Source organism: Eubalaena glacialis, chromosome 18, assembly GCF_028564815.1.
Source record: "Eubalaena glacialis isolate mEubGla1 chromosome 18, mEubGla1.1.hap2.+ XY, whole genome shotgun sequence".
Taxonomy (NCBI): domain Eukaryota; kingdom Metazoa; phylum Chordata; class Mammalia; order Artiodactyla; family Balaenidae; genus Eubalaena; species Eubalaena glacialis.
Genome location: NC_083733.1, coordinates 58,134,826 through 58,160,735, shown reverse-complemented (window position 1 = coordinate 58,160,735; position 25,910 = coordinate 58,134,826). Strand labels below are relative to the sequence as shown.

Below are 25,910 nucleotides of genomic sequence, written 5' to 3'. Positions count from 1 at the left end.
GCGGCCTAAGGCATGGGGCGGAGCTTGTAGGAGGGAGGGCCTAAGGAATAGGGCGGGGCTGAGGCAGGGGGCCGGGGCGGGGGGGGGGGCTTCAGCAAGGAACTGAAGCAGGGATGGGAGTGGAGGTGGGGGGAGGGCCAGGGCCTGAATCTTGTCCGCTAAAGAGGCTGGGCCCACCATTCGCAACCTGGAGGTTGGTGGGGAGACGCCCCAGGGCCTGAGGGAGAGGCGGACGCTGAAGTTTAGCTCAGGGTAGGTGAGGACAAGCAGCAACCCCCACCCCACAAGCACAGGAAGCCCCAGGTAGAGGAAGGCCCCAGATGTTGACAGGTCGTGAAAAGCAAGCCTATGTCCCATACCAGCCAAGGAGACTCCCCTAGTTGAGGGAAGGAGAAAGCACGTGGAAGCACCCACCTGCCTTCCCAACCTGACGGCATCCACCAGCAGAGAGCAGTTTGCCACCTCAGTGCTTCTCTACTCCTGAGGCAAGTCACTTCCAAAATCCCTACTTCACACAGCTGGCTAAGTATTAAATAGATCTTATCTAGGTGCCCAGCAGACATTACCTCCCTCCCAGAAAAGGTAAATGGAGACAGTCTGGGATCACACAGCAACTAGATGGGTCAGGTCTGGACTCCTGGACAGGATTCAACTCCTAGACTTGCCACTGTATCCCTGTATATCAACACAGGTCAGGGGTCCAGGACAGGTTCCCAGGCGTGGATAGCTGCATCCTTTCCCCCAAGAAAAGCCAGCAGTTGGGAATCCCTGCCCTCCCCCTCCCCAACTCCCAACCCAGGTCCCCTTCTCGCCCAGGAAGGAAAGCCCCCAGTATTGTGTAAGAAACTTGAGTTCCTACACTCTTAAAACAAGGAGTAGGGAAAGAGCAAGAGGCCACAACCTCAGCTGTAGCCACGGGGCAGCAGGAAGTAGCATTTGGCCTCAGGAGGAGAAACAACAGAGATCCCGATTTAAGATAAGTAACTGTCCAGAAGATGTGAGGGGTGAAGAGCACCTGGAGAGGCTTCTAGGCAGAGAGCACTGGCTGCTGGTCCATTTGGTTTCCAAACCCTTGGGCTCTGTCGGTCTTGGAGATAGACAGCTGGCCCACCTCACCGAACTAGTTAAAAAATACCAGCACTCCCAAGGACATACAGGAGCGAAGCACTTGTGAATGAGGTTGGGAGAGTCTATGACTCCAAGGCAGTATTTCCTCCTTCAACAGATGAGGAAACTGAAGCCAAAAGGAGGGCAAGCCCATGGCAGCAGCCGGCACATGATGGTACAGCATCCTGCCCACCCTCCAGCCAGATACCAGGCGAGGAACTCCGGGATTGGTACTGGGCCCAGGCTCTAATCAGCTCCTTCCTCCAGCCCATAAAGAAAGAGTACAGCCTTGATGCCCACCTATGCCCTATCCAGGGCAGTTTTATTGGTGTCACTCATAAAAGGCCTTTCCCATCAGCCCCAAGCCTTTGCCTTCCCTTTCTGAGAAAGAAGTTGGTTCCTGGTCCTGGCCTCCTGGGAAACAGCACACTTGGTCTGATGCCGCTGCAACACGTGTGTGACACTCGGTGCAGATCCATGTGCAAATCTGTGTCCAGCTTGAGGGAGCAGGAGAAGGGGGAGAGCCAGGTCTGTGTGTGGAAGCTGGGCAGAGCCCGGCTGGCTGTAGAGATGTGCGGGCAAGGTGAGCAGGCCCCAGATGCACCCCAGCTCCAGTGCCCACTGGCGTGGCTGAAGCTCAGGGTTCGGGGGCGGTATAATCAGAGATCCTGAGAGAGAAGCCCTTAGGCCAAAGCAGTAAGTGGAACAGGCCAGGGCAGGAGCCCAGGAGAGATTTCAGAGGGGGCAGCGTGCGTGCATGCACACAGCCCAGGGTCAGGAATACGATGTGAAAGGGGCCTTTGGTGTGTGGCTATGCCTCCCTTCCTTTCGGATCTGCAGGCCTGAGACCCTGGCCTCCTGAAGGGAACGCACCTAATGGGCGGGGGGGGGGGGGCGGGGGGGGTGTTGGAAAGGAACCTCAGCTGGAAGTGGTTTAGGCCTCAAAGCCCACATCCTGTGGGAGGGTCTATCAAGGGGCCTGGCTGTCACAGTCCTCAGAGCTAGTGGAGTGACAGTCCTCTAGGAGTAGAGATGGTCGACATCCTCCAGGCGAGAAGGTGGCCCAGAGGCTAGGAGGTGGGGTCAGTCCTGCCAGATCCAGGATCAGGAGGCCTCAGGCGAGCGCCTTCCCCCCTCCTCCTCCATCAGCAGCAGGCGGCGCCGGCCAGCCTCGTAATCGGCCTCGTCCACACTGACCAGCAGGCGGACAGCCTCCCGGCCCACGGCTTCACGCAGAGCCTCAGTCAGGAACACGCCCCGCAGGGCCTGCAGCAGGGCACCACTCAGGTAGTCACCCCAGAAGGCGTCCAGATAGGAGAGCTCTGAGAACTTGATGTCACAGACCACAGAGCCCAGGTCCCGTGAGCGCAGCACCGCCGTGGCCTGCCCAAACACGTCCAGCTGCCGTGCCAGGGCCTGGGGCCGCCGGGATGCCACGCCCTGCTCCAAGGCCGGCCCATGCTCGCAGTACTCTGCTCGCACCCTGAGCCGGATGTCTGCGGAGAAGGAGGGACTGGTCAGGGAGGGGCCGACACCCGACACATGGCGCAGGGGGGCCAGGGGGAAGAGGGGGACCGCCACCCTCCCTCGCTCCCTCCAGCCTCCTCCTGCTGCCCTCACTGTGGGTTGCACTGCACCAGCCCCACATCCTTCCCCCTTCTGGTAACCACACCCAAGTACGGGTGACACCCTCACTCGGCTTCTCTCTTGTGGTCTGACCTGTTACCTCCTGACCTGGTGGCCTTGCTCTTCCCCTCACGTGCCCCACTCCAGCCTCACCACCTCCTCGCTGCTCCCCCAACCAGCAGGCAGGTTCTGCCCGGCCCTGCCTCTCCTTCAGCCCGGGGTGTTCTCTCCCCAGCATCCACAGGACTTACTCCCTCACTTCCTACAGGCCTTTGCTCAGAGGCCACCTCCCCAGTGAACCTACCTCGACCACCCTGTTTACCACCACCACCCGGCCCCAGGATTCCCAGCTCCCCTTTCCTTGCTGCATTTCTTCCCAAGGCACTTATCACCTTCTAACCTACTCTAAGCTCTCCCTTACCGTCAGGCTTATCACCTGTCTCCCCCCAACGTGAGCTCCCTGAAGGAAGGGATTTTTGTCTGTCTTGTTCACTAGTGTAGCCCCGTGACATACAGTAGGTACCCAATACACATTTGTGAAAGAACCAATGCACGAATGAATGGACTTGCTTTTAAGTAAGCAGCTTTACCCCTCTTGCATCCTCGAACAGGGAGATTCATGTGGGGCCAGTCATATCCTCAGCCCCCCAACCACCAAGCAAGCACCAGGCCCAGGAGGCTCAAGGCTGGAACTGGGCTGGCTCTACTGCAAGCAGCAGCTCTCTTTCCACAGAGGCTGCCAAGAAGGTGGGCTGTTAAGCCCATAGCTGCTGGGGGCCGTTTTGCCACCAGGAGGGGAGAGAATGAAACCTACAGAAGGCCAAGGATAGAGAGGAAAAGACTCCTGAGGTTCATCACGTGTGCCTGGAGCACCTGGATCTTCAGCTATAATCAAGTTCCTTTTTGCTTAAGCCAGTCTGAGTTGTGTTTGTCACTTATAACCCTGCCTACATCCACCCAAATGTGGTGGCAGTTCTGTGCAGGGGATAGGACATGGAACTTCCAAGGCTATCCCTGTAAATGTGACCTCAGGCATATCACCCCCCTGTGGGATTACTGAACTCCCACCTGTGAATCGGGCTACTAACAGAACTTCCTCTCCACTCACAACAAAGGCTATCCTGAGGATCTGCTACAAGCTGGAAATGACAAGCAGCAGAATCACACGAACTCATTTAATTCACAAACGACCCTGTGAGGCAGGCCCTACTGTCATCCCAACTTACAGATGGGGAAATGGAGGCAAGGAGAAATGATTTGCCCAAGGTCGCACGGCCAGGGAGTAGCAAGGCATGACAGAGGGCACTGACACTCCCACGCCCCACAGAGCAGCTTCAGGTCAGTGGAGCTGATTCTAATCCAGGAGCCTTCAGGCGCTAGCTATGTGACCTGGGACAAGTCACCACCTCTCTGAGCCCAGGTTCCAGCCTAAACCAGGGGACAATCCCTACTGGAAAGCCTGTTCAGATGATGGTCCACCAATGGGTGCTAAAAAATGGCAGCCACCAGCAGCTCTGATGTGCCAAACGCTTTGCCCTTGGAGAGTCAGCCTGATCAGCCCTGTGGGGCAGCGGCCACAATGAACCCATCTGACAGATGAGGTAACTGAAGCTCTGGGAGGGGAAGTGTCGTACCCCTGACTCCTTTCACCTTTCAAAGATGTGTCACCACAGAGCAGAAAGTAGAAGGCAGGTCCCTGCTTCCCCAGGCGACTTCTCAGCACCACCCACTTCCTCCTCCCACCCCAAACCCCAAATGCTTCCTTTTTCTGCCTTGAGGGGAAGCTCACCCTCTCTGCTTGAGGCCCAGGAAAACCCACCTGGCCTTAGCCCCCAGGACTTCCCACAACACTCAGACCTGGCTCCCCCCACCCTAAGGATCAGATAAGACCTCTGGGCCCCCACCCTGGGCTCCTCTGAGTGTCTAGCCGTGCCCTCCATGAGCATGAGCCGGGAGGCAGGGGGCTGGGAGGGGCAGCACCTGTCCAAGGCCGCACGGGGCTGCTCAGTGGCAGAGGCACAGAGCCTGGTGGCGGAGAACGACAGACCTTGAGGCGAGTCCCGGCTCCGCCACTCTCTAGCTGTGGGGCCTTGGGCATGTGACCTCACCTCTCTGAGCCTCCGTTTCCCCATCTGAAAAACAAACAGACAAACAAGAGGTCCCTGCTGCACGATGGGGTCATGAGGATTAAATTAGGCAACTCATGAAGCATTTGACCCAGGGCCTAGACGCCGAAGGCACCCCAAAACAGGAACTGTGATTTCAACACTCACCTCTCTACCGCCATAGCCCCTGCCTAGGCCTCACCCTCGCTCACCTGGGCCCCTGAGCCAACCTCCTCCCCTCCCCTCCTTCAATCCCAGCTACATCCTCCCATACCCTGCCCTCCAGTCACAAGGGAAGTGGTCCCAGTACAAGCCTTACTCACAAAATGACCTGTCCACCTCTTCTGCCCAGAATGCCCATCACCCACCAAGGCCCGGCTCACGGGACCTGTGGCCCGCCAGGTGAATCACCTCCCAGATGGCCTTTCTCCTCAGCACGGACTGCTACTAGACCTGCGGTGGAAACTGTCTATTCACCCAGAGCCCACCAGGCGTGGTGGGGGTGGAAGGAGGACAGGATCAGGGGGGATCCTCATGTGTCCCATTCATCCTTCCATTCAACAGACATTTACTAAGTGCCAGGGACGGTGGGGAGACACGAGCACCCCGCCACAAGTGGGACTGGAAGACATGTGAGCCCCAGTCGAGGAGCACTTTGCATAGGCCAGGCCCTACCCCGGTGCTTTCCCTGTCTTAACCCTGGAGTCCTCACAGCACTTCCATTATCCCAAATACAGCTGAAGACATGGCCCAACCTCTGGTCTGGAACACAAGAGGACAGTACACAGAAGGGGAGGACAGGGAAGCCCCACTGGAGAAAAGGAGAGATGTGCGTTACCTGAGCCACCACTCCACCCCGGCCCTGAATCACGGGCATCACGCACAATCTCTCTTCATTCCTCGTCAAAATAACTTAACCGTAGGTAACACTTATATAGTACTTACTGTACTACCTTTACACATTTCACATCTATTGACCTTTTTGATCATGCCTGCAACCTTATGAGGCAGTGCTATTGTCCCCATTTTGTAGATGAGGAAACTAAGGCACAGAGGATGAGTCACCTGCCCAAGGCCACACAGGCAGGAAGTGGCAGAGCTGGAATTCCAACCGAGATGCCTGGCTCCAGAGCCCAAGCTCTTTTAACTATCGCTATCCTGTTTGCTGCCTCTCATACAACCATACACAGAAGTCCATAATTAAAAGACATTCCAAAGGTCAGGAGAGGAAATTATAGAGAACGATTCAGATCAAAACAATCAGAGAGGACCTCTCCGGGAAATGACATAGGAAGTAAAATGTGCAAGAGGACAAGTAAGTCGAGACAGGAAAGCAGTGAAAAGAGAAGAACGACTTTCCCAGAAGAGATCCGTGTGTGTGAAAGTCCAGAGGCAAAAAATGAACTTGGGGCATTCACAGGCTGGGGGCCAGCATGGTGGAAAAGGGTACAAGGGGACAACTGGAGGCGCGGGGCTGACCGCGCCCTGGCAGGCTGGGGCGGGGAGTCTGGGGCCTCCTGAGCTGACCACACTTCTCTGCACCTCGGTGGCCTCCTCCATAGAACCACCTCACCCCAGTACCTGTTCTCATGGGGCCACTGTGAGGATTACATGGCTGGATTCAGGTAAAGGGCTGAGGCCAGTGTCTGGCACTCCTCTGAGTGCAGCAGGAAGGAAGTGGCCTCAGGACACCAAGCCAACTCCAGCTGCTCTGCAGAAGCAGCAGGGCGGTCAGAAAAAGAGCCAGGGCAGCACTCAGGGAAGGCTAAAGGTAGCTGAATAGTTTCCTCCGGCCAGGAACACACCACGCATTTGTCAACAGTCCCTCTCCAATGGTAGGGAGATGCTCCCTGCCCCCAGGGCGGAGGGTGGGGCCCCGTCTTCCAAGAGGAGAGCTGCTCCCGCTTCCTGCACTCAGGCGGGCCCCAACACTTTTTTTTAAATAAATTTATTTATTTATTTATTTTTGGCTGCATTAGGTCCTCGTTGCTGCACACGGGCTTTCTCTAGTTGCGGAGAGCGGGGGCTACTCTTCGTTGCGGTGCGCGGGTTTCTCATTGCGGTGGCTTCTCTTGTTGCAGAGCACGGGCTCTAGGCACGTGCGGGCTTCAGTAGTTGTGGCACACAGGCTCAGCAGTTGTGGCTCGTGGGCTCCAGAGCACAGGCTCAGTAGTTGTGGTGCCCAGGCTTAGTTACTCGCAGCATGTGGAATCTTCCTGGACCAGGGCTCGAACCCGTGTCCCCTGAATTGGCAGGCGGATTCTTAACCACTGCGCCACCAGGGAAGCCCCCCAACACTCTCTTGTCCCTCTACCCGACACCTCATCAGTCTCTCCTCTGGGACAGAATGGGCAGCAGAGGGAAACGGGAGGGGCTTTCCAGTGGGGGATCAGGAAAGGCATGAGGGACAGGCCCAGGTGAGCAGGTGAGCAGCCTTCCATGCCAGACCCTGTGCTGGGTGTGGTTGGAGGCCAGGGATAACTCTCACTCAAGTCTCCCCTCCGGGAGTTACTAATAGGAAAGGCTGGGGACACAGAGGACCTGTGCCCAGCAGAGAGAATCAGCCAGTAAGCTCTAAGGAAAAGACTCCGCCCTCCAATGCCACACCAATACCAGCACCTCCTCTGGACTAAAGCCGGCCCCCTCTCCTGCTCCAGTCTTTTCCCCAAGGCACAGCCAGAGTCACGGTGTCACTGTAAAGTTCTTCAACCTTTCCTGAACTAATGGATGGAGGCAGTGAGCAGCTGCTGCCACCAAGGGCAGTAAGAGACAAGCAGCCTCTGCCTGCTTCCTAAAGGAAGAGCACAATACCACCTAGGAGGTGAGCTTGAAAAAAAACAGAAGGGGGGGCTTCCCTGGTGGCGCAGTGGTTAAGAATCCGCCTGTCAATGCAGCGGACACAGGTTTGATCCCTGGTCCGGGAAGATCCCACATGCCGCGGAGCACCTAAGCCCGTGCGCCACAACTACTGAGCCTGTGCTCTAGAGCCCTCGAGCCACAACTACTGAAGCCCATGCAACAAGAGAAGCCACCGCAATGAGAAGCCCATGCGCAGCAACGAAGACCCAATGCAGCCCCCAAAATTAATTAATTAATTAATTAAAATAATTTAAAAAAAAAAAAAAGAAGGGCATTTCCTGGCGGTCCAGAGGTTAGGATGCTGCACTTTCGTTGCCAAGGGCGGGGGTTCGATCCCTGGTCAGGAAACTAAGATCCTGCAAGCCACACAGCGTGGCCAAAATAAGAAAACAAAAAAACAAAACCATCAAACCAGAATCTGATCAAGCCTCTTCAGGCCCAACTACCAATTTTCAGGAAATACAGACGACAGGGGAACACGTTCTGTCAATCCTACCGCAGAATGCAATCTGTAACATCCAGTCTTTGGGAAACACTACGGGACAACTACTTTCAACAAATACAATGCAAGGGTGGTGGGGGAGAAATCAGAGGTGGTGGGGGAATCCTATAAATTAGGAGAGACTTAAAAGAACCAATATTTATAAGAATTAGAAATTTAAGCACTGAGCAGACACATGAGAGTAAGAAGTTATTGTTATTTTTTTGGTGTGATTTTTTTTTTTTAAGAATTCTTATCCTTTTTTTTTTGGCTGCGCAGGTTGCAGGATCTAAGTTTCCCAACCAGGGACTGAACCCGGGCCACGGCAGTGAAAGCGCCAAGTCCAAGTCCTAACCACTGGACCGTCAGGGAACTCCCCAATTCTTATCTTCTAGAAATACACAGTGAAAAATCTACCAGTGAAATAAAAGGACACCTGGAACTGACTCCAAAACAACGTGGCTAATGAAACAAGATCAGCCACGACCTGACAACTGCTGAGGTTGGGTGCCAGGGAGCCAGGATTCGTTATGCTAATCTGTATGCTTCTATTTCTTCTCCACAGGAAACACTGAAGGGAAAAAACGCAAAGCTCAGCCTGTCATTCAAGTCCTCCAACTGCTTTCCATCATTTAAAAAAATGCAAAGCCTGGCCCGTGGCTCCCAGGCTCTGCAGGATGGGCCCCTGGTCACCTCTGCTGCCCTCACCTCCTGGCAGCCTCCCGCACCCCCTCTGCTCCAGCCCTGCCAGCTTCCTCTCGATCCCAGCACCACCACTGCCATGTCCCCACACAGGCCTCTGCTCCTGCTGTCCCCTCAATCTGAAACACCCTGCCTCACCCATCCACACACTCCTACCTCTCTTCCTGTCTTCTGAGAGGCCTTCCTAGACCACCCTACCTTGAAAATCCACCTAGAACTGCATTTTCCATCATTCTCTACCCCCTCCCCCTGCTTGTTTCTCCTCACAGCTGACATCTGAAGTTTCTCTTCCTTCCCTGAGCCTTCTCCTCCCACCAGAACACAAGCTCCATGAGGGCAGGGGCCTCCAGTCCCTTCTGCGGGATGTAAGCAGGTAGTCAATGCTCTATAAACACACGTGGAACAACCAGATGAGCAAACCCGAGCTCCAGCCCAGCCCTGCCACTCCGCACAGTGGGGGACGGCACCCGTACCCCAAGGGCCGTCTTGAGAACTCAAGGTGAGGTGAGGAGCACGCTCAGCACAGAGCGCAGTGGACGGCCCTGAGAGGGGTGTGCAAACTCAGAGGTCCTGTGTCTGAGCCCAGGATCTCCCATGGCCCCTGCCTCACACTCTTGGGGCCTCAGGAGTTCAGTCTGGTTCTATCCCTCAGTGGAAGGCAGCTGCCTGGGGGTCGACCCCCATAGCTATCACAGGGGAGGAGGCGGCAAGAATGGCAGACCCGTTCCTCACTCAGGTCTGGAGGGACCTCCTTCCACCCCTGGGACTAGGCCATCGCCATCTTCAGGGCAGAAAACCAGGGGCCTACCGGGGAAAGCCTCCCTCCGGCCCCACCCTGCCTGGTGAGTCAGCAGTCAGACCTGCACAGCCATGCCCCACAGCAAGAGACCGCCACACCAGAGTTCACAACCTCCCCACCCTCAGAGAAGAGACGGAGGCCTCCAGCAGCAAGACCCTGCCGGCCTCAGCCTGGTCTGCTCCCTAGGGAGGCAGTGACTCTCTAGGCCACCCAGCCAGGGGGTGGCTCTGGTAATGAACTCCTGACTCTGGGGAGAGGCACGACCAAACAGCCACCCCCTCAAGTGCGGGCTGTCTGAGGACTCTGGCTGGCTCCACTGGCCTGTTTCCCCTGAAAGCAGCCAGCACAGGCGTCTACAGCCTCATCTAGGGAGCGGCTAGGACCACCAGGGCCCGGGGGGCCGCAATGGGCACCGGGAGGAGGCAGGCTCATGCGCTCTGGGGGCTGGAGGCTCTGCAGATGGCAGGAGGAAGCGCCCCGAGGCCAAGGTCTCCTGGGGGATGCAGAGCTGCCGCCACCTGCCCCTCAACCTTCCCTCCTGTAATTCCACCCCCACCCATCCAGCCTGAGCCACTCACCAGCTGATACCCTCTGTGACCAGAGCCTTGCCCAACTCAGAGGAGGGGGTACCAGAGGGGCGTGCGGGAGTGTGTGAGAGAGCGTGTGGCCTCCCCGTGCCTGTGTCCTCCCCTCAGGACCAGTGAGAATTTCTCAAGGGCAAGGTCTGCATGAGTCTGCATAGCAGAGTCCCCTAACCCACCCAACCCACCTGTCTGCAGGTACAGTCAACCCTATATCCAAAATGTTTCTTTATTTCCTTAAGTCCACCTCCTTCTCACCCTCTCCAACGCCACTACCCCAGGCCAGACCTCTGCCTCATCCTTGTTGGACTGTGAAGCCCCTCCACTCATTTCCCTGCTTCCACTTTGTTGGATTTATTTCATGTGCACCTACAGAGCATGTGCTACATGTCCAGCCCTGTTCTAAGCACTCTGCAAATTGTAACTCATTTATTAACTGATTTTCCAGATGAAATCGGAGTTCCTTTAAAAACTGGTATCAGATCACTTCACTCCCCTGCTAAAAACCCTTGGAAAGCACTTGACTCATAGAATAAAATCTAACTCCCATCTGCTCTGAGGCCTGCCAGGCCCAGCTGCTCAGCCCCTGCCTGGCTCCTCCAACAAAAAATGACATTGAGGGCAGGGGACTGTCAGGAAAGGCTTCCTGGAGGAGGCGGCACACAACATAATCCTTCAACTCTGGGCAGAATGTAGACAAGCGAGTAGGCAACAGAAAGGACAGGGATTCCACTGTGCTGTACAGATGCATGGAGCTGCTGCCCACCCACTGGGTGTCACACCCCAGATGAGGGCCCACTTCTCCCACCCTTCAGCTCCACTGGCTGCCACAGGCACTGCACATGCACTCCCAAGGCACACACAGACACCTACCACAGGTCACTTTGCCTTCTGAGGTGGGCCCGGCTGGCTCCTGCTGCTGCTGGGGGGTGGCTGGACCCCCTCTCTGCCGCCGTCTGGCGCCACCACTGGGACGGCCCCGACTCCGCCGCTGCCGTTTAGTTGGGGGAGAACCTGAGGAGAGAAAGATGGTGTAGGTTGAAGACCAGATGATGGGTTGAGCGCCAAGGTGGGTGCCCAAGGAAGCGCTCAAGGCTGGACTCCATGCTGTCAGACCCTGGGTGAGCCTCTCTGCTTCCTGGGCCATAAGATGGCGAATAAGTACAAGTTAGCATCATCTAGAAGGACAGATGAGCACACCCCACCACCTGGCAGTCCCACTCTCAGGTGTGACCCCAGAGAAAGGACAGATGAGCACACCCCACCACCTGGCAGTCCCACGCTCAGGTGTGACCCCAGAGAAACCTTGACTACTCACACCAGGAAACAGGCAGGACAACAGTAGCTGGAGCTTTGTTTATAGTTCCTAACCACATAAACCTGAGAACAATGTAAATGTCTGGCAAAAAGTACACAGAGTAATTTCCACAATAGATTGCTTAGTGAAATAAAGCAAGTGAAAAACAAATATCTACAATTTGCTATGTTTTGTATAAAAAAGGAGGGGAAACAAGAATATATACATTATTTGCTATTTTTGCAAGATGAAACACTGTAAGGCTATGTCAGAAATGAATAAAATTGATTATCTATTGGGAGGGAGAAAGACACCAATGGGAATGATACTTCTAAAAACATCTTTTTTACATACTTCAGTTTTGACTTTCGAATCATGTAACTGTTTTACAACATACTCAAAAAATTAACAAGAAACAAAAAAAAACATAAAATTAAACAGAAACAGAAACAAATGGATCTAGCTACATATAAAATCAGTAACAAGCAGCAGGAAAAAGAAGGATCTTAAGTAACTAGCAAGAACATTCTGACGTAAACTCTCAGTAGGATATACTCTGAAAACAATCAGAACCACAAAAATATCTTATGTTTCATTCAGTAGACACAGCAGTGGTACTGACATTATAAATTTGAAGCTATTTCATTATTGTTGTAAAATAAACCAAAATAAGTCCACGTCTTAATGTTACCAAGAACCAAGATTTTCAGTGTAAGACAAAAAAGTCCTCGTAGGACTACTGAGCCCGTGTGCCGCAACTACTGAAGCCCGCGCACCCTAGAGACGGGCTCCGCAACAAAGAGAAGCCACCGCAATGAGAAGCCCGCGTACCACAACGAAGAACAGCCCCCGCTCGCCGCAACTAGAGAAAGCCCACACACAGCAACGAAGACCCAACGCAGCCAAAAATAAATTAATTAAAAAAAAAGTCCTTGTAGGGAATTCCCTGGTGGTCCAGTGGTTACGACCCCACAATTTCACTGCTGAGGGCGCAGGTTCAATCCCTGGTCAGGGAACTAACATCCCCGCAAGCAGCGCAGCCAAAAAAAAAAAATCCTTATAATGTTATGTTTGAATTGAAAATGCTAATATGAACTTTTATGAAAAGCAGTTTCTAGTTCTGTTCCCTGTAAGCGCCTAAAAACAATGCACATACTCAGCACCCAGATCTTGGTCTCCACATACCGCTGCCTCTAAGAGAAACCAGGCTTCTGGAAACAGCTGATTCCAGGGCTGGGGAAGGGAAAATACAAGTGAATCCAGGACATCTTGCAGTCCATCTTGCAGTCCTACAAAGCAGGAAGCACCCAAAGAATGATGGAGACACATCAAAAGGACACAGGACCTAGCCAATTTGAACATCAGGAAGAATAACTAATTGATTATAACAGTAAATAAATAAAAATACCTGAGTCTATGGTGACACCCCTCACTAAGTAAAAAGAGGGAGGGAGGGATGGAGGGAAGGAGAAAAGTAAAACTCCTCTTGAGAAAATGCCAGCTAATAGACATAGGAAAGAATTAGAAAAACACCACTTCAGGAACACCAATATAATAACTGGTTCAGGCAGAGATCACCAATGGCTGCTAAACCCACTGGGGATGCTGCTGGGGAACACGACATGCCAAAGTGTCATCCCATAGATTATTTACTAACCAGAAGGGGAAAAAATATCTCTATACGAAGGACAAATACAGCAGACACCACCTTAACCAAGTGATCAAACTTGCTCACTCACAACAGGAAAACCAGGCCTCCTGACGTGCTCTAATGTGAAGACCACGGCATCAACCACGGAGCATTCCAGCCAAAAACACGTAACCTGAATCTAACCAACTCTCCAAACCCGATTCCCAAACTACAGGGGACAGGTGGATAAGTTAAATGATACCATCAAGAAATTATCAGGCATATCCGGAAACAATCAGGACATTGTACAAAACAAGTGGCCTGGTCAATGTCATGGGGGAAAAAAGAAAAAGGTACGGGGTGGGGGTGGGGGGGGTTCCATAATAAGAGATTAAGGAGACTAATAACTGAATGTACAGCAACACAACTGTGAGTGGGTCCTGAAAGTGCAGACAATATTGAGAAGATGTGAAAATGAACCATTAGGATATCAGAGAATTAGTACTTATGTCCTTCCTTAGGTATGACAGTAGTCTTAAAGTGGTATCAGACAATCTTCTGATTCTCAGGAGATGCCTGCCAATTTAGGGGTAAAATGTCTTGATGCCTATAATTTACTTTCAAAGAGTTCAACAAAGAAAAACAGAATTAGGGACTTCCCTGGTGGTCCAGTGGTTGAGAATCCACCTTCCAATGCAGGGGACGCAGGTCCGATCCCTGGTCGGGGAACTAAAATCTCACATGCCACGAGGCAATTGAGCCCGCGAGTGCCACAACTAGAGAGAAGCCTGCACACTGCAACGAAAAATCCCAAGTGCCGAAACTAAGACCCGATGAAGCCAAAAACAAACAAACGAATAAATATTTTTTTAAAAAACCCAGAATTACATATACACGCACATAAAGCAAAACTGGCAAAACGTTAAAATTACTGAGTCTAGGTGGAAGATACAAACACATTCACTGTACTAATCTTTCAACTTCTCAGTATATTTGAAATACGTTTGAATGATTAAAAACTTGGGGGAGGGGAGGAGAGTGGATAAATTGCCATGGCAATTAAACAAAACCAATTAGAAACCTAACATGAATAAATCTCAGAAACACGTCCAACAAAGACAGCCATGTGAAGAATGACACCCATGATGTGGTGCCACTTAAATGACATATAAAACCACAAGAAACAATTCCATAAGTTGTTTCTGGACACGTGCTTTTGCAACAACAAACAAACACACACACATACACACACACACAAACACAAAGCAAAAATGAGACAGAATCACCCCACGGGCTCCTTCCTTGATGCATCAGGATGGGGTAGGTTCATCAGGGTTCAGAAGGAAGAGAGAGAGACTGCTGGCACGCCCACAGGGCTGGGCTCACCTGTCTCCCACTGACCCTGCTCAGCATTTGAAGAACTCCTTGACTGCTGACTGCGACGGCAGCCGCCCTCCGTCCTCTTTGAAGAAGAGCTGGACGTGCCATAGCTGGAGCGTTCTGGAGATACTGTGGGAAGAGAAGAATGGAAAGAAGTATTCAAAGCCTGCGACTTCTCCCAGGCCCAGCCTCCAATTCCCACCCCCTTACCCCCACCCCAGAAGAAAGCCTGCCCCACAGGGTGCCTGAGTTCCCCAGAACTCAAAGCCTAGATACCCACTCCCTCTCAAACACCTGCAGCCCAGTAATTGTTCGGGGCCTCCCGGGGTAAAAGACTCATCACCTTCTGGGGCCACCCAATCCATGTCTACAGCAGCTCCAACTGTCAGTTATCCTGTACGCTGAGTTATGGTCAGGATTCCTGCAATGCTGCCTGCCCCCATCCGTCAACTGCCCCCGGCTCTCCCTGAGGCCCCAAAGAGTAAGCAGGCCTCTGCAGGGTCCCCAAATCTTCTCTTCCAGAGCCTGACCTCCAGACATATTTTTCCAAAAATGCTGTCAGTTCTGCACAAGGGATGCCTTTCTCCTGGTTACCCAAATCCCATGGGCTTACCCTGGGCAGGGAAGTTCACAAAACCCCTCCCTAAACTAGCCACAGCACCTCTAGTAATCCCGCCAAGGGCTCAAAAGCTCAAAGCCTATGCACACAAGGGGCTCTTCACCTTCTCAGGACTGCTGTCCTATAGGAGCACTTCCCTTACAAGGATTAAGGGCACCAACTCTGGAGACAAACCAGCAAGGTTTAAATCCTAGCTCCCACTTTCTAGCTGTGTTATCTGCAAGCTCCTATGTGACATGGCTTCTCACCTACCTCTCTGCCCTTACTTTGACCTCTGCTCCTGCCACACTGGCCTCTGACAATGCCAAACTCAGTCCTACCTCAGGACTTAAAAGCTTGTCTTTCCCTCTGCCTGGAATTTCCTACTCTGAGATCTATGCACCAGAGTGGCAGTGCAGCCTCAGTTCAAATGCCACCTTCTCAGAAAGGTCTTGACTGGTTATGGAATCTTACAGGGGCCTCCTTTCACTCTGAAGCATTCCACTCCCCACCTTCTCTCTCTGCTCCATGACTCTGTTTCAGTCCTTCCATAACTACATCTAAAAGTAAATCGTTCAAATAAAATCATCTTCATATACAGAATTTAAAAAAGTAAATTGTTCATCTGTCTTATAGTCTTGATACTCTCCCCAAATGTTTGTTCCTCATGGAACACTTTGTCAGTCCCGTCAAGCTGTAACTCCTGTTCCCTATTCCCCGGACACACAGGATTCAGCTGTTATATGTGGGCAATCTGCCTAACTTCTCCAACCTACTGCTTTCCCTGTACAGTGGGGACGGTGACAGGACTTCCTCTTAGGATTACCGGGAGGATATAGGGTAACAGTACATATGAAGAAGGGCTTACTGCTGTGCCTGGCAAGAAGTAAGCCCTCTGTAAACAGACGCCACAAACATGACTATTGATGTAGCCAAATTCCACAAGCTCACCCCTCCCAATGCCATGCCTCCTCCCTCTTGTGTTTCTCAGTGATACCCTGGGAGGAGGAAAGAGTGCGATGGGACACATAACTGAGATGGCACTCTCCATATCAGACACCGTGGAGGCCCAGCGAAAGCAAGGCCCTCTCCCCACCGGAAGTCTGTCACCCTCCCATTCCACCATACCTGGCCAGCGCCTCTTGCGCGCCAGGTGTGGCAGCAAATCGTGACGGGACAGCACGCGCAGGAGTTGCCCCAGCAGCCGCAGGTTGCTCTCGTCGCACTGCCCGCGGCGCTCCAGCTCCAGCAGCAGCTCCAGGCCGCTGCGGGCGCGGGCCAGGCCGCCGGCGGCGCCGGGGACCTCGTCCAGCAGGAAGGCTAGCAGCTCCAACTCGCACTCGGTCAGTTGCCCGCCCACCACCTCGAACATACGGTGAAGCGACAGCATCCCGTAGTAGTCCAGGCACTCATCCTCCTCCCAGCTCGGGGCCGGGGTCGACCCGGACAGCGCCATACCCGGGGGAGGGGGGCGGAATAAGCTCAGAACGAGGACCTAGAACACACACAACAGGGAGGGGGAAGTGGTCAGCGACGCGGGGACCCGGACCTCACCCCCGCCAGTGCGTGTCCCCCTCCGCGTGCCGCCGGGCAGGGCCACCCTCACGTCCCAGCCGTTTTAGCCTTCCCCTTCTCCCTCAAGAGAATGGTATCGCCCGAGGTCCCCTAGTAACAGGTCCAGACGCCAGACCCCGCTCGTCCTCCGACCAGTCGGGCAGGCCCAGCCCGAATGCCCCTCCCCAGGTGGTATGTTCCGAACAAACCTCCCACCCGACTAAGTGACTCAGTCCGAACAAGCCTGGGGGCCCAACGCGGGGCACCCCGCCAAGTGCCCTTTGACTATGGGTACTACTGTCCAGACATGTTCCCTGGCTGCGTCCAGAGGTACTGTCCGATCAGCCCCACAGCTCCACCTAAGTGGTACAGTCCTAAAGTGACCCTCTGCCCCCTGCAATGGGACCGACCAAAGCAGCCCTTCGCTCCACACAGGTGGCGCTGTGCGAATCCGACCCCCTCGCCCTGTAAGGGTGGTACCGCCCTCCCCCCAGCACCCAGGTGGTCCGGTCTACCCGCCACCAGTAGCTTGTAGGCCTCTCCACATCCTCACCGAATTCCGGCGCCTCACGACTCCTGGGCTACGGCCGCAGCCACTTGTTTTGGATCTTTCTGGCACCTTCTCTATTATTACGCCTGCGTCACCTCGCTCCTCCTCCTTCCCCCAACTCGCGCAGGTGCGACCGCCACGCCCCTTAGGCGCAAGCGCAGAGAGGCTTCCAAGCCCCTCCCTCCGGGCCCGCCCCCAACCGTAACGTCCTGCCGCCCTGTACTGCGCCTGCGCAGAGCGAGAGCGGTTCTGCGTCTGGGCTGAATATGGTACCATTTTGCCGGATCGCTTCTGCCGGTGACATAAGCTACAGGGTCCTTGTTGCCCTCACGACCTGTTGAAACTACTCATGTCACAGACTACAGCCCCCTCCTAATCACGACCTAAACGCCCACATTACCACTGCTCCCAGCTGCCCATGGCAAAGGACCACAATCACCACCGCACTGGCTCCGAGTAGCACCCAGGTCCCTTATGATCCGGACTTGGACTCCCCTCTATTAGACTGCCCCTTACTTCTTTTGGCGACCTACATTTCATCTGTGCCATCTCATGATCTCGACTGCAATCCCTCCTCATCCAGCAGAAATCCCCCATCTATAAGTTCCTTCCCCGATCAAGACCAAGACTCCCTCATCTCATCTTAGGAATCAATACCTCCTTCCTGATTACAATAGGTCCCTCCATCTCCACTGTGCACCTCCTGATGGCGTCCATCATGACTCCCCCATTACAGTCAGACTCCCCCGTCAAGGAACTCTAATGCCCCCCATAACCCCTTCCAATCTCTGCCCTCCAAGGTCACGGGGACTCCCAATAGCCCTTCTTTAACCTGCACCTGCCAGTTTCACTCTGGCAAGAGCAGGTCTCTATCAGGAGATTTGGCATCGAGGCTGCATGTCTGAGCACCGCCACCCTGCCCCCCACCTAGGTGACTCAAGGTCAGGGCCCGCTCGTGCCTTGAGACAAGGCCCCTTCCCGGACCTGTTCCCACCCCCGGAATTATCACCCCTTGGGAGGCGGAAGGCCTGGGTCCTGCCTGGCACTGGTTCAGCACTAGCTCTGCTTGGGCTGAGGCAGTGACCTCCGAAGAGTCCCTTCCCCTCTCCCTGATGGCAGTTGTCACCTATTGAAACCCAATCCTGGGCCGGACACACAGTAGGCGCCCAATAAGTGAATATCATTAAATCAACCAAAGAGGGTGAGGGAAGGGAAAGCAATTTTACAAACAGGGAAGGACTATCTATGTCCATGTTAGATGGGTTAAAGTGAGCATCCACGGTGTTTCAGGCCCTGTGCTGACTGCTTTTACCTGTTTGATTTCATCCAATCCCCTCAACAGCCTTTGAGGTGGATGTGATTCAAGCCCATTTTACATAGGAGTAAAAGTGAGGCCGAGAGAGGGGAAGTACCCCAAGTGTGTTTGACTCCAAAGCTGTGCTCTCAGAGATGCTCTGTGTCTTTAGCTATGAAATGACAGTTCTGTCAAGGTCTCCCGCCACCCAGTCCACTCCATGACCCTTGCTTTCCAGTGATGTTCACTTCTCTCCACTTAACTCAGACTTGGCAGAGGAGCGGCCCGGGAGAACTGCGCAGGCGCTTCTCCGAGCCCGGAGCCCCGCCCACAGGGCGCAGTTGTGTGCGTGGAGAAACTCGCCGAGCCCCGCCTAAGCGTCCATACGCAGGCGCAGGAGAGCGTGCCCGCCGCTTTCGGCTCTGATTGGCCGTCGCGGGTAAGGGCGGTGCCCAATGGGAGGCGTGGATAGTGAGGGGTCCCACACGCCTGGGCAGAGGGTCTGTGTCAAGAGCGGCGGGGGCTGCAGGAGGCAAGAGAGACGGGTGAGGGCGCCGCGGGGCGGGCCGGGGAAGAGAACGCCGGGCTTACGGAGAGGGCGGAGGGAGAACGAGGGGGACCCCGGGGGTCGAGGAGCTTTGGGGCCTGCGCTAGGGCGGGAGCGACGCGGAGTGGAAAGAGAGTGCTGCTTCCTCTGTGCCCTGGAGCGTTGATAGAGCGCCTGAGGTGTGCAGGACCCTACGCTTGACTGAGCTCGCCCGGCCCCCACCGTTTGCAGGGAACTCTCAGGTTGCGTAGTTGATAAGTCTGGTCAGAGAAAAGGGATGTGTCTCAGGAAAGTTGAACTTCCAGGCCCCTGGTGGGCTCTTTCCTGGAAGGACTTTTATTGGTCTACTGTATAAAAAAACCCCATCCTTCCCCCCAATAATTCACAGTCCAGGATTGGGAAATGGGGAATGCAGACTAGGAAAGTCCAAATATCAGGTCCTTCGGGCCATTTTCTAGACATTTACGGGGTGCCTACTTTGTGTAAGCCTTGCACCAGGCACTGGGCCTCGCTGGAGGGGAGTTCTCTGTTGGGAGTGGGGCTGTAAACGATGCAAAGTTGAACTGTCAGGCCCCTGGTTGACTGTTTCTAGGAAGGTCCGTTATTGAATGGCTTTTGTGTGCCAGGGCCCGGGCAACTCAAAAATTAGTGAGGGAGTTGGAAAGTTTAGCTCTTGGGCTTTTAGTGAATCATTTACTTAAGGAGCATTTATTGGAAAGCAGCTGATAGCAAGTCCCTGTGCTGGGCCTTGTTATTGTGGGAATTCACAGTCTAATAGGAGGGCTGGTCTGGTGGGAAAAGTGGAATGTGCACAAGGACAGTTAAACTCTCGGGGCCACACTTCCTGGAGGGAGCTTAATTCGTTCACCAAATCTACTCAGTGCTTATTATGGTGAGACCTCTGGGAGCTTAACATGAGCAACTTTGTGTGCAGAGCTGTAAGCTGAACTCCACCTGCCCTCTGGCACTAACAGATGAGTTGAAGAAGAAATGGAGATGGTGGGGATTATATTTGGAAAATTACTGCTTAGGCGTGCATGGGCGGCAGTCATTTGCTGTAGGGACTCTGAGCCCCTGTTGTGTGAAGGGGCCTGGGTTGGGTTGAGCCCACACCTGTAGAGGGAGAGATGGGGCATGTAGAGGGAAGTTCAAAAGTTAAAATCCCTGTCCTTGGTCAGTGGCTTTGTTGGTGACAGCAGCCCTTACAATAAATCAGACCTGCCCTGCCGGCAAGCTCAGTCTGGTGAGGAGCACAGACTCTATCCCAAGTTCATGATATTTGCTATGATGGAGGTGGCACAGGATACCATAAGAAACCCAAGGAGGAGGGAGTGGCCACCACCCTGTGGATGTAGAGTTTGCTAGAAAAGAAGAGAGAACTTTGTTGGCAGAAGGAATAGCAGCATCAAAGACTTAGGGTCCAAAAACAACATTTCTGGAGAATTACAAGTAATGGTTCTATCTAAGCTTTACAAAGTACCAGGGACTTTGTGGTCAGTACTACTTTTAGTCCATTTCACAGATGAGAAAACAATCTCTGAGAGATGAAGTAAGTGGTGGAGCTCAGATTCGAGCCAAGGGCAGTCTGGTCCAGAGCCTATGCTCTTAAACACCTTGCTACATCTCTCTGTGTGTAAGTAGATAGAGGAAAGATGCTGCACAGAGAGGAACCTGCACAGGCCAAGGCCAAGAGACCCCAAAAGACACATTCTGTTCTTGCAAAGGGTGTGACCAGTCCTCTGGGTAAGGAGGGTAGCATCAGAGGCCAGACTGAGAAGGGCTGTCTCTTTTCTGCAGATACCTGGCCGCCATGGGGTGCAGTTCAGCTACAGGGTCACAGACTCACTGAAGACTGAGATATAAATATTGGATCCAGACTTGCTGATTGTTAGAGGCTGGTCAGTGATGGGATGGGCAAGGGAACTCCTGAGACATCCCCCCTCCCCTTGAGTTCCTGGTCTCACTAGGCACCCCCTTCTTTCTCCAGGTACTGCCTTCCGCACAATGGCAGAGGTGGCGGCTGAGGCAGCTGAAGTGGCTGAGATGCCAACACAGATGTCACCAGGGGCAGTGGAGATGTCAACACCGATGTTAGGGGAGAAAATGGAGATGTTAACGGAGGTGACTGAGATGACACCTGGGGAGGCCCTTGCCTCATCCCTCTTCTTCCAGTTCATGTGCTCTGAATGTGGCAGCCTCTACAACACACTGGAAGAAGTCCTCTCACACCAGGAGCAGCATGTGCCCACTGTCACAGAGGAGGAGGCGCTGACCACCCAGGACACTGGCCTGGAGCCGGAGCTGGTGCCAGGCACTGAGGATGGGCCTTTCCAGTGCGGTGAGTGCAGCCAGCTCATCCTCTCCCCCAGCGAGCTCCTGGCCCACCAGGATGCCCACCTGCGGGAGTCTGCAAGCCAGATCCAGTACCAGTGTGGAGACTGCCAGGAGCTGTTTCCCTCACCTGAGCTGTGGGTGGCTCATCGGAAGGCCCAGCACCTTTCTGCTGCTGCAGCAGCTAAACCTCCGGTGCCGCCTCCTCTGCCTCCCCTCCCCTCCCCACCTCCACCCCCTGCTCCACCCGAAGTCAGGATGGAGCCCTATGAGTGTCCTGAGTGCTCTGCCCTGTGTACCACCCCTGAGGAGTTCTTGGAGCACCAGGGCACCCACTTTGACTCCCTAGAGAAAGAAGAGCGCAACGGGCTAGAGGAGGAGGAGGAGGAGGAGGATGAAGAAGATGACGACGAAGAGACAGAGGACGAGGAAGAGGCAGCAGCAGAGGCTGGTGATGATGCTAAGGGAGCTGACAAGTCCACAGCCGGCCAGGCCCAGGGCTGTGGGGATTGTCCTCAACACTGCACCTCAGCAGGGGCACGCCGGCGACACCGGCGGGCGTCCCGTGGCCCAGCGTCAGCGGCTCACCCCTTCCACTGCAGCCAGTGCCAGCGCAGCTTCAGCTCGGCAAACCGGCTTCTGGCTCACGGGCGGGCCCATGTTGGTGGCACACACGAATGTACGACCTGCTCCAAGGTCTTCAAGAAAGCAGCCTCACTGGAGCAGCACCTGCGGCTGCACCGTGGCGAAGCCCGCTACCTCTGCGTGGACTGCGGCCGTGGCTTCAGCACAGAGCTCACGTTGGTGGCCCACCGGCGGGCCCACACCGCCAACCCACTGCACCGCTGCCGCTGCGGCAAAACGTTCAGCAACATGACCAAGTTCCTCTACCACCGGCGCACTCACGCCGGCAAGAGCGGGGCACCTCCCACGGCGGCGGCGGCGGCGGCGGCTGCCTCCCCGGCTCCTGCCGAGTCCACGCCCCCGCCGCTGCCCCCTGCACCACCCGCCCAGCTGCCCTGCCCGCAGTGCTCTAAGTCCTTTGCCTCCGCCTCCCGGCTCTCCCGGCACCGGCGTGCGGTCCACGGGCCCCCTGAGCGGCGACACCGCTGCGGTGTCTGTGGCAAGGGCTTCAAGAAGCTGGTCCACGTGCGCAACCATCTGCGGACGCACACGGGCGAGAGGCCCTTCCAGTGCCATTCCTGTGGCAAGACTTTTGCTTCTCTGGCCAACCTCAGCCGCCACCAGCTGACCCACACGGGTGTGCGTCCCTACCAGTGCCTGGACTGTGGCAAGCGCTTCACGCAGAGCTCCAACCTGCAGCAGCACCGGAGGCTGCACCTGCGGCCAGTCGCCTTTGCCCGTGCGCCCCGCCTCCCCATCACCGGTCTCTACAACAAGAGCCCCTACTACTGCGGGACCTGCGGCCGCTGGTTCCGTGCCATGGCGGGCCTGCGACTGCATCAGCGGGTCCACGCCCAAGCTCGGACGATGACACTGCAGCCTCCCAGATCACCCCCTCCTGCCCCGCCCCCACCCCCCGAGCCTCAGCAGACTATCATGTGCACTGAGCTCGGGGAGACCATTGCCATCATCGAGACGTCCCAGCCACTGGCACTTGTGGACACGCTGCAGCTGTGCCAGGCGGCACTGGGGGCCACTGAAGCGAGCGGGCTGTTGCAATTGGACACGGCCTTTGTGTGACACAGCTGAAGAGCAACAATAAAAGAGTTTGGTTGCAGAATCAAGTGTGGGCACCTCTGGGGAGAAAGGGGGCCACGCCCTGGCAAGCCACTCTGGCACCCACCGGGTGCCAGCATTCACCCTGGCCTCTTACCCACTGACTCCTCAGAATGGCCCCACCAGGCGTCACCTTTCTCTGCCTGAGGGGACGCTGAAGCTCTGAGACACGATATGATCTGTCCCGGTCACCCCACTGCGTTGCAAAGCGGGGTTCTCCAAGGCTCTTTGCTCTGCATCACCCTGGTGCCCAGCAACATCAGGTAACCTTTCGTGAGCCCCAACCGTGTGCCAGCTCTGTGCTGGGCCCTGTCACATACCTCTTCACGTCCTCTGCTTTTCCCCCCGGCCCTAGCCTTCCCTGGACTCTGGGCTCCCAGGATTTGGCTCTGCCTGGTGGAAGAAGGCACCTGACTTCTCTGGGCTTCCTTGATCTCACTTTTGACAACGTGGAGGGCAATCTATAGGTACCCCGGTATTCAGCTGCAGGTGGGTGATGTTGGAAACCCAGGAATGAGTCAGACATGGGCTCTGCCCCAGGAGCCACGCAGTGTGGTAGGAGGAACACCCACAAATACAGATGGCCTTGCTCTCTGAATGTCTTGTTGATTTATTCAGCCTGAGTGTCCTAAGGCCTCCCTCCTGTGTGCTGGGGGCCAGAGACGAATCAGGCCTCTGCCCTGCCCAGGTGGGATCCCAGGGCTCAGCCCTGGGATCTCAGCCCCAGGACCCTCAGTGTTGCAGCGGGGATGTGCAGGGACAGTAGGATCCCAGAGCAGGGAACAAACCTCCATGGTAGATCAGGAGTCAGAGGCTTCCTAGAGGAGTTAATCTTTGAAGAAAAAGTAGAAATCTGCTAGTGGAAGACGAAGAAAATATTCCAGGCAGGCAGCACCGCAAGGAGGGTGAGTTCTTGGTATACTTGGAGGTCGTCCAGTTATTGACGGACAACCAATAACAGCAAACATTTGACTGCCCGGCCATGGCAGGCACTGCGGTTAGCACTATACACGTATAATGATCTCAGCAGGCCTGTGAGGTGATCTCAGTATTATCCCAAGTGAGAAAACAGGGACAGAGACTCGCCCAAGATCTCATAGCTGGGCAGAGGCGTTGGCCAAGACCTTTTAGCCCATATCTGTAACTGATACAGCTGTGGACTGATTGGGACCTGAAACAACTGCAGGGGCGGGGGTTCAGAGGAGGAGTCATGGTAACTGGAGGAAAAGTGAGCCATTGTCACAGAGCAATTGGAGTTTAAGGGGCCTCAAAAGATAAAAAGTCTTGGGAACAGGAAGGAATCCCCAACCTTTTCAAAGGTTACCTGGGCTGACAATCCTTCCCTCTCCAAATGAAAGTAGATGATTTATGGCAGGTCCATTGGGAAGGCTTGTCTCAGGCCTCTGCAGACCAGGGTGCTCAGACAGGTGCAGCAGGACATGGCTGCGGCTGAGCTGTCTGGGAGGGAGGCTGGGCAGAGGAGGGGCGACAAGGCAGGGAAGGAGGGAAGCCTAGACCTGGGAAGGCCTTGAAAGCCAGGCTAAGAAGTTGGGGCACTGTGGGGGATGGGATGGGGTGAGGGTCATAGGTGGGGTTAGGGCTCCCTGGCATCAGGGTGGGGCAGGGGAAACTGGAGATGGTCCAGGAAGTAGAGGATGGGGCCAGACCTGGGCAGAGGCCATGGGGGTGGGAGGAGGGTGTAGGACACCCTCAGTGACCTCATAGCCCACTGGGTGTGAGCAGCCGGAAGGGGTCCCCAGGAGCCCGAGGTTAGCCCCTTGTCCGGACCAGCCCTCCTTCCCTTACCCAGTCCACTTGCTCTATGTGTTCATCCTACAAACAAGGTGACATCTGGATGGTGTTGAGCAGGGAGGGCCAGGGTTTGCTCTGGGCAGTATACAGATGCCCCTGGGGCTCGCCTAAGCAGACAGCGGAGCCCAGATGCTACAGGAACAGTCCCTGAACACCCTCTGGGATATGTTCAAAACTCTTCTCCCTTTTTCTTCACAAATGGAGTCCAGTGGAGGACATGTCAGTTGCTCCTGTCCAGGCTCCCTTTTACTTCTAGGGCCTCCTGCCCTCGCCTACCATTGGGACCATGTGGAGCAGATGCCATTTTCCTCTGCCCATGGCCCCACCACCTGGCCCCAGCATGTTTTCAAAGCAAGGGAAAAAGCCACACTCTCTGCGACAGCCTTCCCAGGGTTGTCACTTCCCAGCATCCCTAAAGAGGTGGGCCAGGTGGGGCCCTGTTTAAGGTGGAAATGAAGGCTTGGGGAACTGCTAGGGTTTGGGCAGCTCCTCTGCCCCCATCTATGCCCACTAAGAGTCTATACCAAGGTTGTCTTGGCCTGAGTGACCCACCCCCCCCATCATCCTGTGTCCCCCTGAAGTGGCAGGTAGCTCAGGCTATGAGATAGGGAGCCCTTTGTTCAAACCTTGACTTTGCCACCTGTACTCTGTGGCCTTGACCTATCTGATGGCCAGTTCTCTCACCAGTCACCTGGGAATGACAGTGCTTCCCTCCCTCAGTGGAAGCAGATGATTTGTGCTGCAGCGGATAAGCCAGAGCTAGCTCATCACATGTGCAGAGGAGGGCTGGAGCACAGGAAGCTTGGGCGCCTGAGCCAGGGCCAGCCTGGGTTCATCCCACCGTTCCCCTGCCTGAGATGCAGCCCACTCCTGTCCCAGGACAGCCCCCCAGGCACCTCCCTCACCTCTGTGAAAAC

General features: G+C 54.8%; 2 protein-coding genes across 3 annotated transcripts; one reads left to right on the top strand and one right to left on the bottom strand.

Moving 5' to 3' along the window:
* Positions 1–1,400: 1,400 nt before the first annotated feature.
* Positions 1,401–17,408, bottom strand: DEDD2 (death effector domain containing 2). Its single transcript, XM_061173600.1, has 5 exons — positions 17,273–17,408; positions 16,294–16,660; positions 14,574–14,696; positions 11,134–11,274; positions 1,401–2,603 (listed from the first exon to the last, which is right to left on the bottom strand). Exons 2-5 carry the CDS (start codon positions 16,619–16,621, stop codon positions 2,212–2,214), a joined length of 984 nt encoding a protein of 327 aa, XP_061029583.1. The 5' UTR covers positions 16,622–16,660; positions 17,273–17,408; the 3' UTR covers positions 1,401–2,211.
* A 1,619-nt stretch (positions 17,409–19,027) lies between these two features.
* ZNF526 (zinc finger protein 526) lies at positions 19,028–23,761 on the top strand. Of its 2 annotated transcripts, XM_061173083.1 has the most exons (3): positions 19,036–19,108; positions 20,908–21,008; positions 21,098–23,761. In XM_061173083.1, the coding sequence occupies exon 3, from the start codon at positions 21,115–21,117 to the stop codon at positions 23,143–23,145; it is 2,031 nt and encodes a 676-aa protein (XP_061029066.1). In that variant the 5' UTR covers positions 19,036–19,108; positions 20,908–21,008; positions 21,098–21,114; the 3' UTR covers positions 23,146–23,761. The 2 variants fall into 2 exon arrangements, with proteins under 2 accessions (XP_061029065.1, XP_061029066.1); XM_061173082.1 differs by lacking the exon at positions 20,908–21,008 and having other exon boundaries at positions 19,028–19,108.
* Positions 23,762–25,910: the final 2,149 nt, after the last annotated feature.